Source organism: Scleropages formosus, chromosome 2 (assembly GCF_900964775.1).
Source record: "Scleropages formosus chromosome 2, fSclFor1.1, whole genome shotgun sequence".
In the NCBI taxonomy this organism is placed as follows: Eukaryota; Metazoa; Chordata; class Actinopteri; order Osteoglossiformes; family Osteoglossidae; genus Scleropages; species Scleropages formosus.
In genome coordinates this window covers 25430860-25445734 of record NC_041807.1, presented here as the reverse complement: position 1 = coordinate 25445734, position 14875 = coordinate 25430860, and the positions used below count along the sequence as shown (strand labels likewise).

Here is a 14875-nt window from a genome sequence, read left to right as displayed (position 1 = left end):
TTTGAACTGTTAAAGGATTATTACTGACACCTGAAACCTTGCTGTGTATGCTTGTTCAGGGCATGGAAGCAAACTTTTTGATGCACTGTAATGTGAGGTATAAACTGGAAAATTGTAACTGACTGCAGTAATTTCCTTTTTTATTTTGATATTTTGTTTTCAGATGGGAATGTTCACCTGTATTTCCCCTAGCTGATGTTCTGCCTAGGTACAACTGGGTAATGAGATTTCAAATGACACCATGACTAGCATGTCCTGTTAGAGAGAAGAACTTAAAAACACAGCTGATGCATCCGTATTATTGTGATTTGTAGATGTTTGTCCGCTACTGTTTCTGTCGGTCTGACAAATTTACCAGCCAGTTCCAGCATTTCCTTGCATTTGGCAGGTCGTTAGTGTTAATTTCCATGGTATGTGAGCGATGGAGTGTGTTCCACTGATGTATGGATGAGTGACCCATTGTAAGTAGTGTATCTAGCAGTGTAAGTTACCTTGGTGAATAAGGTGTGGGCGATATGTTTTTCATCTTGTTTCCAAGACAAAACGTGTGACAGAAATGGAAATCTCTTGTTCCAGAAGTGACGTGTACTTGTGCTTCCTTCACTTCTGTCAGGAAAAGTGTTTTCTTGAACTCCAGTAGCTCTCTGTGGGAGATCTGTCAGGGCAAACCTCAGTGGGCTCCGACAGAGAGTGCGACCCCCTGCAGTAACAAGCAAATAGCTACTTTAAATGAAATATCACAGCCCCAGCTCATCTTCTCCTGTCCCACTAACACTTGATTAAATGAGGACATCTTGTGCGCACTGTCTTGTCCAAGAAGGATTCTCATTTTCAAGATGCTGCATCTGGCCATGTGTATATGCGCAGTCTAGATATATATATATTGATGATTTGAAATGTGATGCGATTTGTTCTGCTAATTTGGTCATCCCACTTTTGGGCCTGTTGTGAATGCCCTGTTTGCCTGGGCTACAGGGGTGACATTTTTTTACTTTTTCAGACAGCCTGCCTTCATCCTGGCTTGATCGTCTGATGTGTCTCTGCTGGTTTGTTTCCCTGTCCATCCCAGAGGTGCTACTTAGGGCTCTTGGGCAATGTCCTCAACCACATTGCATGTGGGGACTATCATGTCCCAGTCCCCAACTTTCCTTTTGTTTGTAAAATATGTTCCATACTGATGCCAGCTGTCACTCACATGTCAGATGGTTACTCAGATGGGCGTAGGGATGCAATACAAATAAATTCACATCTACTGGGGAATGCAATGCGGGGGTTTTATAGCTTGTGGGCAGATTCACTTCAGTTGTGTTGTTTCTGCATCGACCGTGGTTGATTTGATTTGCCACAATAAACCTTTGATTTTATTCAGAATCTGTCTTTTCTTTGACAGTGCGGTTGTTGATGTGTAGATGGCTGAAAATAAATGGAATCAGGGTGTTTCATGGAAAGTGTTAAACTTGACATTTTGTTAGGGGGGCTGTGGATGGTATATATGTATTCAGCTGGGGTGTTCAAGGGTACTTTCTAGGACTTCAGCCTGCAACCTTTCAGTCAAAACTTCAGGCAAGATAATAGCTTTTGTGCTGGAAGGTAAAGCAAAATGACAGTACAGCAAAAGTTCTGTATGCACTCTTTGTTTTCTGGCACCTAACATGCCAGAAAGAAGAGTCTCTGGTGCTAATTTCATATTTGTTTGTCAGAGGATGCCAGTGTGCTGGCTGGCATGAATCACATCTTGATTATGACGATACCACTGTGTTTAGCGACAGATGGTGGAATAAATCTGCGTTCTCGTCAGCACCAGAAAGTTTTCCACCTTCTCAAAGGCATTCTTTTCTTCCTACTTGTCTGTCTGAACGGTTTCCAGCTTTCAGAATGCCTGAGCGAGAAGTAACGGTATCAACTCCAAAGTAACTCATAAAGTTGAAAAGCAACTGAGGTTTCATTAAATGTAAGTACCTTTATCAAGCCAATGGCAGCTGTTCCCCTTGTGGCATTTGAAACAAAAAACCTTTAGGTCACATGTTGGGAAACGGCGACTACAATGCCTGCTGCCCAGATCATAGTATATACACAAGTAATCTTTTTGGCCCTGTGTTTCCGGGTTAGGCTCCGGCTCGCCGTGACCCCGCTTGGGATAAGCGGTTTCAGACTGTGTGTGTGTGTCTCTCTCTCTCTCTTTTAGAGGGCAGCATGTAGTGTATTGGTAGAAGCTGTTGCCTTATGATCAGAAGGTCATGGATTTGAAGGCCACTGTAGTACCCTTGCACAAGGTACTTACCCTGAATTGATATAGTAAAAAAAAAAAAATACCTAGCTGTATAAATTGCTATTCCATTGTAAAGTTGCTTAGATTAGAAACTAACATTGTAAGTTGCCTTGGAGAAAGGCATCTAATAAAATCATTGGTTTCAGCTATAGAAATCTATATTGGATAAATGTCTCCAGAAGCTGGAATTGTATTAACACACATTATTAGCAATTATTTTGCACTTCCTTGGGAAACTGCAGCGGGGACTATCCCTGCGATAATAACATCAGCCTCTTGTCAGTGGTGTGACCTTCTAGATAGGATGCACAAGGTTCCTGTGAGTGCTCTGCTGGGGGAACTTGGTTGTCTTTTTTAAGTAACCCATATGTTGCTACGGAGAACTGGCACCTTGCCCAACGAAAATTACCTGGATGGAAATCGCTCACTGATGTATTTGTGTTCGCCAGCTACATTTTGTGGTCTATCGCCACCAGCCCTACCCCCACCACACCACTCTTCCTCAGCCTGCTCCCAGATGGCAGCATGGTATACCTCAAATGAGCACTGGATCCTTGGCGTCAGTATCAGTGAAAAGTTGTTTGGAAATTTGGGGAAACCTCACCTGTCAGCAGATATAAGTTCTAAAAGTAAACATCTCGTATTTACTTTTAGAACGTTCCTTCAGTGTCATTTACTGTGTCCAACTAAGTTTCATTTTTATACATAAATTATATGAACCTTATTATGTGAAGGATGAGTGTAAATATTCAAATTTAGTTTAAACTTCCTCAGGGGTTTTAAGGTGTCTGTGTTCTAGGATACCAGTATAAAGTATCAGTTAGTGTTAAATGTAACATTTTTCTGATTTATGGGTTCTAGGCTATATTAAACCCCCACCCACACATTAAATGTAATATTCTTAAAGACTGGGATGATTATTAAAGAAGTTGATATCTTGCTAAAATACAAGCAAAAATATATTTTACATTTCTTGTGTCTCCAGTGTTGCTGCTGTATATTTCTTGTGTCTTCAATATAAAATAAAAAATGGCATAAAACATGAAAGTTGAAGAGGGGCTGCAGGTAGCATAGTGGAGAGATGCTGTCTTTGGACTTAAAGGTTGCAGATTCAAATCTCACCTGCTGCTATAGTATTCTTGAGAAAAGCACTCACCTTAAATTGTTCCAGCAAAAATTACCTATCTGTGTAATTGGGTAAGTAATTGTAGGCAGTTTAACATTCTCGCTTTGGAGAAAAGCATCAGCTAAATAAAGAAACGTGAAAGTGAGAGATTCTTTCACTTCACTGTAGTGCTAATGGCCATTCATGAATTGTGGTCCATTTTTCTTCCATATTCCTGTACTTATAGTTAATAAGCTGTATCCAGGATAACTAATTCCATGATTTATTGTAAGTTTGTGTGTTACATCAGCCTGCATGAATAATTAACCATCCAACCACAGAAGTGGCCTATTTTTGACTATAAAAAAGTGTAAAGTTCATGCACAGCCTGTAAAAATCTTGTTGCCCATGCACCCTCATTCGTTCTTGAAGGTGTGTATTTCCAGCGAGACTGAAGACTGCAGGTTATTATGAAGCCAGCAGGTTGTCAGTAAGACTGAAGCTCTTGTCTAGAGGGAAGATGCAGAGGTTCTTTGGCATGTGCTTTGGCTTTCTTGGCACTTGCAATGTTGGGTAGTGTGTGTGCGCACGCACACAGAGAACTTTCCATCGGCACTTTTGCTCAGAGATCAACAGAATCTTGTGGGTCGAGCCAGTTGCGGGAAAATGTTAAATTTGCCACAACATCGTCTTTTTCAGTGCCATAGCTGGGTGTCCCCCCCCCTTCCTTTTCTGAAGCTCCATTTTCCACCGAGGGATTGATGGAGCTCATTGTCAGTGTCTTCTCACCCCCCTCCTCTCGCTCAGTCTGCTCTCTGCAAGCACAATCTTTATTTGCGTAGCAAGATCTGCTCTCCATGGAATGTCGAGCGATCCCCTTGCCGCACATAGTTTAAATGTAAGGGCAACATGGTTAAACATCTCTTGTAATCAGTGAATCAAATGCATGTTTTACATGACTTTTAGACTGGAGTCTGCAGCAGGGCAGCCACCTGAACCCTTCAGCAATTCAACATATAAAGGAGATGGCATTAAATATTGGAGACTAGGTGGGCTGAAGTTGCTCAGTTGAACTCCTGTTATTGTAACTGTTTTTGCAGGAGTAAAATAAGAGTAATTGTAATTGATTTTAGTATTTTTAAATGCATGCATAAATTATGAATCGTTGATTGTGGTGGGTAACAGTTATGGCATCATGTGGCAACACCCATCCTTTATTCTTTTACGCTGTAGTCAAGGTCAGCTCTCCTGGATAATAAATGTAGTCTGAATCTGGTGAAATAAACTCATGGAGAGATTTTAATTAGTGGCCAGACCTGTAAGTTTGACAACAAATGTAAGGAATTTTGGAATCGAGAAAGTCAGGACAAGAGGATAATGAAAGTGTATGTGGACCAAGCTGTTGTTTTTTGAGTGTGCTTCCCTTCCCCTTCCTACACATCTCGCTATTACAGCTGGGAATATGCTGTCTGCATTTGTTTGCTCCTTTTTCTCTTCTTGCTGTGAGGAATTTTGAGGGGAATTGCTCATTTATGTCATTAAAAAGGAATCCCACATATAAATGTTCTAAAAATTTTCTGTCATCAGGTAATTTCATGCACGTTGAGAGGTAATTGCTTTGCTATACATACTTTGAACATGAACCGGTTGTTTCATTTCTCAGAAAAAAGATAATTTTCTTGCATCTTCAAGAGGCATATCTGATGAGGTACAGCATTAACATCTTAATATTTTAATTTCACAAGTTTAATTTATTGAGGGACTGTGTGTACAGAAATACCTGGTTAGCCTACTTTGTTCATATTACTCATAATAACCTTATATTTCACACCTAAAAAAATCTCAATGTGACTGTTTTGATCCGAGTTCAAAAGTACCCCAGTGCTTCCCGGGAGACTCCTAGGAGACTAGACTACATCTCTGGAGAAGAACACAAGGAACACAAAGGCACAGCACAGTATCATAGTTGGCCATGTTTACCACTTGTCTGAACTCAACAACACACTCAGATGGTTTCCTGGTATTTGAAACTCCCAAGAGCATCTGACCAAAGTATGAAATACTGATTCCCATGAAATTCCAACATTATACCACACATCAGATGTTTTGGCTGAGAGCTGTGAGATTCTTCTGGGCCTCATAGTCACACAGGTGGACCACCTGTATAGCCATGTCTTACACCAGGGGTTCAGTGATGTTCAAGTTATCACCTTGTCAGGGATTATTCAGTTTCAGGGTGTTGGATTCAAGATTCAGATTCAAGAGTTTATTGTCATGTGTACAGTAAACAGTTCGTTACACTGTACAATGAAATTCTTACTCTGTGAATCCTCTCAGCAGCCTATGACATAAATTATAAGGATGTAAGGAAAGAAAAACAAGGCGTAAATCACAAATTTACAAAAATTACTATTACTGCAAAGTCACAAATGACAATTACTATTATTGCAAAAATCCAAATAACGAGGTTATATATGTATATAAAGTGTGCAGTGCGCAATGTAAACATGGAAGTCGTACATGTGCAAAGTCCTGCAGAGGTAGATTGGGAGTGGTCCTTTGACAAGTAGTTTTAAGTCAGTGGTTCCCAGACTTGTTTGGTCATGATCCGGAATAGAATTTTGGCAACTGTAAATGCTTCTACATGCAGTGGTAATGACAGTCATTCTGATATGTTGTGTTTATTCTCATAGTTTTATTGAACTAGTTGTCAACACATAATTACTTTTGAAGTTTTTTATTGGACAATTACTTCATATTGTGCCTGTGAAGTAATGCCCTCATAACACTAATATTTCTTTTTTGAAACATCCTGCATCCCTCAGGAACACCCCGTATGGCCCTCATTTAGATTGTGGCCATGGGTTTTTGGAACCCCTGATTTAAGTGCAACTTTGCATTGCAAGATGTGAGTGGAAGTGGAAGCTCTAGCAGCTACAGAGATCCGCTGCATTACACACATCCATGAATGTATGTCACATATAGAAAATGAAGAAAGCATTTGGCCGAATGGATTTTGAAAAGTTCATGGGCACCAAGTATAGGTTGTGAGTTTATCCCAATGCGAAATGTGCTGTAAAAGCTCTTGAGGACACCCAAAGGTGACACTGAAACTAATATGTACTGCAGGTGAGGTCTAGATAGATTGGAAAACTTTCACAATTTTTTCCACTTGAGTTTCTGACAATTTAATGTGGTATTTTGTGTCCTAAAAGCTTGTTCAGTTGCTACGATGGAAGACTTTCTTTTCATGTGCACTGTGATTCCCTTAGTTACACCTTTGCAGTGTGTTCCAGTCCTAGCACCTTTTACTTGAAATACCATATTCCATTTGTCTCCTTCTAGCAGTATAATTGAAATAGTCAAATGTCATTATGACATCTCACCGTACTCCGGCATTAACACCACTTTAATTACTATATCCTGAAGTCAGCCATTGTTCGCAAGCTCAGATGGAGATCAGCAGCTTCCTCTTAGCAAAAGGCTTCCTCTTTCTTCTCTTCCTGTCCTGTGGTTGAAATTGGAGGTTTTACAATGTCTTTGTGTCAGTACACCAGGGAACTCCACTGCTTCACACTTCTGTTTGAGCCACAGAAGCCCTCAGTCACTCAAATGTGGATCCCTTATTCATTGGTTTAATACAGAGACCAAAAGAAGGGTCGTTTGAAGGAAAACGTCTGCCTGCACCTGATTTAGGTCAAAACAGGAGAAGTCAGGAAGCTGGTAGGGGGAATGAGAGCCAACATCAGGTATAGGAAGAGTTGAAATCTAAGTACTGGTGCACAAACAATCAAATATACAAGGGTGAGCACTATATAGGGGGATAGTTGGCTTTAAACTCCTCCACCTTTGTCTGTCTCATGCTCTTTTCTTCATGTTTATTCTGCAGGAAAGGAAACTATGTGCCCACCCTTTCTTGGAGATCTACCGTGGTGACCTGATCTACTACATGAGCCCACTGGCACGCCAAGGCGACTTCTACGTGCCTGAGCTCCAAGCGATTGAGAAAACGCTGCAAGATGGTGAGGAGTCTGAAGAGGACCATAGGACGGACATCACAGGTACGCCTCGCATTTCAGTCACTCCTAAGCTCCTTCTTCCTCATGTTCTCTTCCTCCCTTAACCTCCTTTTTGGTTTTTGAACTAGTCAGTCTCTTAATTATACCTAACTGATCTACTCATTAATGCCAGTAATTTTGAGCCAAGAACTACCATTTTAGTTTTGGTTAAACCAAGTTTATTTAATTGATTAAATTCATAAAAGAGAAAACATCCAGTTTTCCCTATTAGAACTGCAAAGGGTAAACTTTCTGTGACATTCCAGATTTTTGGAGCATGTTCTTTATTTTACACATGGTAACACACAGTACGCTCATTTATACCTGTAGTTGCTTCTCACTCCCATTAAGGATGAAACTGTCAGGAGGATAAAACGTAGCATTTGGTAATAGATGGAAGTAGTGGTCATTTTGCGAGAAACCTCGTACACCTATTGTCTTTTGATTGGGTCCTCTGAGTGCTGGTGCGAACCCTCTGGGATGTATGTCTCTGTCCTCGAAGGTGGTGTATTGCATGAAGGCCGATTGCTCCAGACGTTGATGCAGCCGGCGGGTCATTGCTGAGTCAGTCAATACGTTGTTTCCATTAGATACAGAGAACAATACAAAGGGCAAGCATGTTTGAGCGTTTGTTTCTCCAGCTGCTGACTCTCATTGTTGATGGCATAGATCGGTTGACGTACGAGCGCGTGTAATTGTTTGGTCACTGCAACAGCATCTCTCCGAGTGTCGCCAAGCAAATGGCAAGAATTACCCTGCCGTTCTTCGAACTGACAAGGCTTCTGTGTAGGAATAATACGAAGGCCATGAGCCTGGGGTATTGACCTGCCATCCAGCAAACTGTTGGCAAAATGACCAAGCCGCAAATGGATGTTCTTTCAAAGGCTGTACGGTGCTTTGTTTTTCACGTTCGTGGCACCTGAAGCTTTGAAACAGCCTGAAATCTGTCATTTGATGTAACTGAGCATGACAGTTATTATCATTCAGCAGTATTTCATTTACATTTACAGTTGCATCTATTTATTTAGCTACTGCTTTTCTCAAAAATGACTTACTATGTTAATTTAATAACAATTAGTTACCCATTTATAGAACTAAGTTATTTTATTTGAGCAATTCAGGGTAAGTGCCTTGCTCAAGGACCCTACAGCTGGAGGTGGGATTCGAGCCTTCAGCTTTTGCATCTAAAGGCACCATTTCTTACCTATTTCACACACACAGTTGACAAAGCATAATTTGTCTTACAGCTGTCCTGATACGAAATCAGGTCAGAAATAATTTTTATCCTACGTGATGAAAATGTGACTAAATGAATTTAAATAACAAAATTCAGTTATTCAGCATTGTTATTTTATATGATTGAGTTTTTAGGGACCAGTAATAATACTCAGTAAATGAAATGAGTAACACCATAAATTTGTCTGCAGTATGATTACAGGTTGCGGTATTATGACCAACCAACAAAAGAGTCGAAACACAAAGATTTTATTTCACAGTGCAGAGGAACAGATTCGGGATTTCTTGTGAAAACTGCGTTGAATGTAAAGTGAAGGTGTTGAAGGGATTGTTTACTCTTCTGCGATTTAATGCCTGTTTCGGTGGACAGTGTGTCAGTAGTGGTTGGGCTGAGTAGAAAAACCATTGCAGAGGAGCAAATGGAGGAATTCCCACTCAGTGTTTTCTGCTCCCTTCTGGATCTCTCCCCCCCCCGACCCCCATGCAGGACTGCAGGATCATGTCCTCTCACAGAGTCGTACATATGTGACACCTTCTTCTGTGATGTTGTAGGACATACTGTCTTCACATTTGCTTGGGTTATTGGCAGCAGAGGTTCACGGTGAAGCCAGTCGTGGCTCTCGTGGCGACCGAGCAGTGCCTGAGGAGGGGAAGAAAGGAGAGGAGGCTGTGTGTGTGTGTGTGTGTGTGTGTGTGTGTGTGTGTGTGTGTGTGTGTGTGTGTGTGTGTGTGTGTGTGTGTGTGTGGGAAAGTGGTGTGAGGGGGCATTCTTTTTCATTTCTTTCCTGTTTCACCTCTGTATCTTTGTTACACTCGATTTACTGTATTTTTTGGAAACACAGTTTTATGGATTTCGTTTTGGTGTGCAAAGTGAATTGGTTTTGGTCCACTTTTCTGACATGGAACTGGATTTAGGTCCACTGAGCATCCATGTAATTCTTTTCTCTGGTGTAATTAGGGACAAATGAAATACAACCCTTAGTCTCTTTAAATTTTTTTTTATCTATTGCTATGTGTGCTATGACCCAGCAAGCCTAAGGTTTCACTTTGTTATTTAAGGAACCCATGTGCCTTATTATAAGTAGGTTACCCTAGTGTGACATAAAAGGGAGCAGTGATCACTCTTTTCATTTTTGTGTTGAGATATTTATCTAATTTACGTAAATTTTCTCCTAATAATTGCCATTACTGCAAATTTGAAGTTATTCTCATACAGGGATTATTTGTATACTTTTATTAAACATTGCAAATTAACCTGAAATGCAAACCTGAGTGACTGATGTTAAAAATCCTACATTAGTCTTTCAAAATGCAGGGTTGATGAGTTACAGCTCAGTCATGCGTTGCTTTAAGGTAGCATTTCTTAATCTCTGGGTCGTGACCTCCAAGTGGGTCGTGTGTATGAAAACGATGGGACGCGAACTGGGAGAGTACAGCTTTGATGCATTATTAATTTGTTGTAGGCCTAATTTCTGACCTTGCGGTTCATATCTTCTTTTTATTTTTCTGTTTTCTTCCTGACACCTCCTCACACTCTGTGGCTCCAGCATGGACAAGATCACATTCCTACAGGCTCTAGATGTGTTGCCATGTGGTTAATCAGCTCTCACCCCACCCAGTGTTGGGGTTTGGGGTCCTACTGGGGTTCTTTTGACCTGCGAGTCTCTCACAGAGGACTATTACAGCACAAATGTTTTTGACTCATGGTGCTTGATGTAAATACATGAATTCTTCAGAAGTAACAAGAATGGTGTTTTACTGGGAGATATCTTAAGTAATGAAAGTTTAAAAACAAATCCAAAATGCATCCCAGAAATACGAATCTACGTCAACGCGGTAAGCCAAGAGTGCTTTATTCAGGTAAAAACGGAGGCTTTCGTGGAGTAGATGTTTTTTCTGGAGTGCACTGAGTTGACAGGACATGCATTGTACTTTTAATTAAATCTAGAAAGGGTGATGCTCAAAGGGTGATGCTTTCTCGTTGAGTACCTTCTGTTCGCTGCAAAGTTGTTTATTTGTTTAGCCAATTTTTTTCTCCAAAGCAACTTAAGTTACTCACAGTGATTTGTTTCAGGGAAAGAAGTTTGAAGAGTGCTGCATTGGAAGGTGGGATTTGAACCCACATCTTTTCTTTGAAGGATGATGGTTTTAACCATTGGACTCTCTGCTTCTCATCCTGCCAGCTAGATGGATTATTTTATGTGTTATTAATAGCTAGCTGTCTGATATGCATGTGACGGACAAGGTATTCTTCAAAATATTCTTAAATTGAACCTTCTTATTGTTAAAAAAGAGATTAAATGTTTTAGTTTAAATCTGGTTTAAGTTTGACTTAGGAAGATATTTTGAAATATATTTGCACATGCCTCTTACAGTGTAAATGTATTTTATGCACCGATGATGCCTCCAAAAATTAGTTTGTACGTGCACTGTTTAGCATAGTGTCTTTCTTGTGTCTTTTTACTGTTTTTCTTACAAGAAATTGTAATCTTGGTATCAAGCTGAAAAAGTTTTGGAACCGAGCTTTCAGGGCTTTGTACTCAGTAGGCGAAGCAGTAGGTGTGACAACGTGACAGGTTTTTTGGATGCGATACACAGGGACAGTGTTTCTCTGTGTTGCTGAGAGAGAAATCAATGAGCCCCCACTGAGAGGCCTGGCAGTGACAGACCCCACCGTATTACACATACCTTGTTTCACTTAGATCATGATGACTGACCATCTCTTGTATTATCACGTGCAGAAATGAGATTGGGAATAGAATGACTGTCATGTCACCAGTTTGTCTGTGAGACCGAGGTCTCTGCTTTGCACCCTGTACCTCCTGGGATAGCCTCGATCATTAAACAAGCACACACTGCACCTATGAATGTGTGGAATGCACTGAGTTGTTGGGTTTATAAATCCATACTCCCCGCGAGATCATTCCAGAGGACTGGCACGTAAGGAGAGGTTGCGCCGCTGTCAGAGTTAGTGGGTCCTGTTTAAAGAGCTCACTGCTCTCTTTCATAACATCCATGCAATCATCTTGTCTTGTTGCCTTATATTTTCTTTGAGGGTTTTGCGCTGTGTGGGTGTAAACGTCACCTTTTAGTGAAATTGCCTCTGAAACTTATTTTCACTTTCCCGCATTGCAGCTGTCTATTAAGATGATCTGAACCAGCTTGAGGTTCATGGTAAACTGTGAAATAATGTAGAAGATGGTGGACCCCAGTTCCCTGTGAGGGGTGTCAAAAATTAAGCTGCGGAATTACTACCAGGAATTGTAGATCCACCGATTCAGTTTCAGTAACCGCTTGTCCTGAGCGGGGTCGTAGTGAACAGGAGCATATCCCGGAAGGATTAAGCGTAAGGCTGGGGAGGAGGGGTGGTACACCCTGGATTGGACCCCAGGCCATTGCACAGTACTCACTCACCCATTTACCCACTATGGCCAATTTAGAGTCACTAATTCACCTGAACTGCATGTCTAGACTGTGGGAGGAAACCAGAGTACCCGGAGAAAACCGATGCAGACGTGGGGAGAACACGCAAACTCCACACAGACTGAGCGGGGGATCGAACCCATGTTCACTACTCGCTGCGCCATCGTGCCTATCATAGGACCAGCTGCATTAAAACAAACTTTTTTTTACCATTTCCCACTCATGCGCAGCACAGTATTTCCCATGTGTCTCCTGTCTTCTCAAGTACTGTTCGAGTCTCTGACATAACAAGACGATTGTCACAGTTACAGGAAAGTTTTCTTTGCACTCACTTCTGGCTACCGACGTGCAGCAGACATCAAAAAGAATAAGGGATTACTTTAGTGTGCAGAGAAATGACGACCGTTAAAGGTGCCAGAAGTGGGAACGACACGCTGCAGTGATACGGGTGGAGGGGTGTGGGCGATGCCGAGAACGCCAGTGACTAATGCCGACTTACACAAACTTGCATCTGAATTGGGCAGAACAAGGGGTTGTTTGTTTAAAGCTCGTTCGCAGGTAGCCTCTGTAGTCACGGCTTCTCACTTTACCCACGGCTTTAAGTTATTTCTAAATATTCACTGTTAGAAGTGGCCACCTACTCATGTGAAGTCATTTAGGTTTCAGACTGTTAGTTAATTTTGTTTAATGCCGCACCAATACTAATAGTTTTTCAATGCATGATTATGTATTTAATATTTAATGACAGTTAATCAGCTTTGATGTTATTGGCATGTTTTAAGATTAAAAATGAACGTTATGTTTGATACAAGGCATTTTGCCTTTCCCTCCCGCTCTTAATTAGTGAAACGATCTGCCTGTTTCGGTTCCACTTTTCGGGCCCTCGGGCTCAGATACGCTTCCAACGCTGAGATGGCGCTGCTAATATGCAGCAGCCTCCACTATGGGTCTGCATTTCTTTCGTTTCCTAGAGTAATACAACACGGTGCTGAAAAGGTAAACTGTAGAACTACAGCTATGCAGAAACAGTAAATGTACTGAAAGAAAGAAACCCTTGATGAGTAACTACGCTGGTATATCTAGCTGTGTTTCCAGTACAGTCACACATTCTGAGATGGTTTTGCTCATAATAAAAAAAAAAAAAAAAAAAAAAAAACTGCTGTCATGGGTATTAAAAAATGCAGATGATGCAAGGTCTTTCGATTTCCATTGTACCCCGTAGATTCCCTTTCAAGTTTTAGGATGGGTCCTGGTACTCGATGTACCTAATTAGATAATTTTCTCTGGCGTAGCTGGTAGCATAGTGGTTAGCGCTGCTGCCTTCGAAAACAAACGTTGTAGGTTTGAATCCCACCAGCTGTTGTACCCTTGTGCAAGGGACATACCCTAAATTGCTGCAGTAAAATGGCCCATCTGTATAAATGGGTGAATAATTGTAGGTATATTAACAGGGTCTCACAACAAGTAGTACTGCTGTCTTACAGCGCCTGGGTGGTGCGAGAGAATGTGGGTTCAATCCCCACTTAGTCTGTGTGGAGATTGCATGTTCTCCCCTGTCTGTGTGGGTTTCCTCTGGGTGCTCTGGTTTCCTCCTACAGTCCAAAAACATGCTGTTCAGGTTCATCTATAGCGTGTAAGTGACACAGAGAGAGTGTGTTCCACTGATGTATGGATGAGTGACCCACTGTAAGTAGTGTATCTAGCAGTGTAAGTCACCTTGGTGAATAAGGTGTGTGGGCTGATAACACTACATAGAGTTCATTGGGAGCTGCTTTGGAGAAAAGCATCTGCTTAAGTGAATGAATGTTGTTAATTATCCAGCTATTTGAATAGGTCAAATTTCAAACTATTTAAAACCAACAGAATAAACACATGAGGTATATGTAAAAAAGGAATATAATTACACAGTATATGTACATAATGCATGCTGCTGCTGCTTGATCAAATTACATATGGGTGTGCATCCAACTTGTGCAGTTATACATGTATAAGTGTGACCCTAAAAAATTAAGTGGAATTATTAAATATGGTGGAAATCTCTTGATAGACATTCTTGAAGAAGTGCAAATGGTGGGGAAGGCAGAGGAAATTGAGCAAGAGAGAAACGGGAATCCAAAGAACACGAGAGCTAATAAACAGAGAATCCGGTACCGGGGAGAGAGTTCAGGAGGTGTATTGATTAAATGTGTCTTGTTCTAAATAAAGGTGCTCTAATAAACCCCTCTGTATGCAATCTCATACACTTACTGACACAAAATCGGAGAGCTGGGCATGCCCAGGCAGGCTGCACCTCTTCCAATTTGTGTGGGTCTCAAAAAAGGTCCTTGGAAGGCCATTTGATATTGGAACAATGACATGTAGACCCCAGCGGGTGGTCAGGGCAGGCCGGCTTGTGCTCACTGCTCCAAATTACAGTCTGCCTCTTGTTATGTATTTCGGTTACATGTTTGGTAAGAATAACTGAATCATACTGTTTGGTTTATAGAGCCTGCTGCCTCCACACCGGAAAGTTGTATTTGCAATGCAGTGCAGATTCATGCGACAGACTTTGAAACCGGTGCTCAGAGACCTGCTGCATAAAACATTTGCGCAGAGAGCCGACTGGGGTGTGATCCCCGGGATGGCCTGCCGTCCTGTCTGTGTGGTCGATTGTTACTGTACATCTCACTGCTTCAAATCCTAGCTCAAATGGTTTCCCCTGATTTGGTCGGTAGGATATGATTCTTTTGGCTTCAATCAGTCCCGGCTGACTCTTATGATCACGGTAAACTCTGGCCATGGTGT

At 41.4% G+C, this 14875-nt stretch overlaps 1 protein-coding gene across 1 annotated transcript in view; it reads left to right on the top strand.

The window, feature by feature from the left end:
* LOC108937003 (testis-expressed protein 264-like) overlaps nucleotides 1-14875 on the top strand; it is a 62091-nt gene that overhangs the window by 44346 nt on the left and 2870 nt on the right. The window contains exon 3 of the mRNA XM_018756731.2: nucleotides 7264-7435. Coding sequence (XP_018612247.1) covers nucleotides 7264-7435 — 172 coding nt within the window. The remainder of the gene's footprint in view (nucleotides 1-7263; nucleotides 7436-14875) is intronic.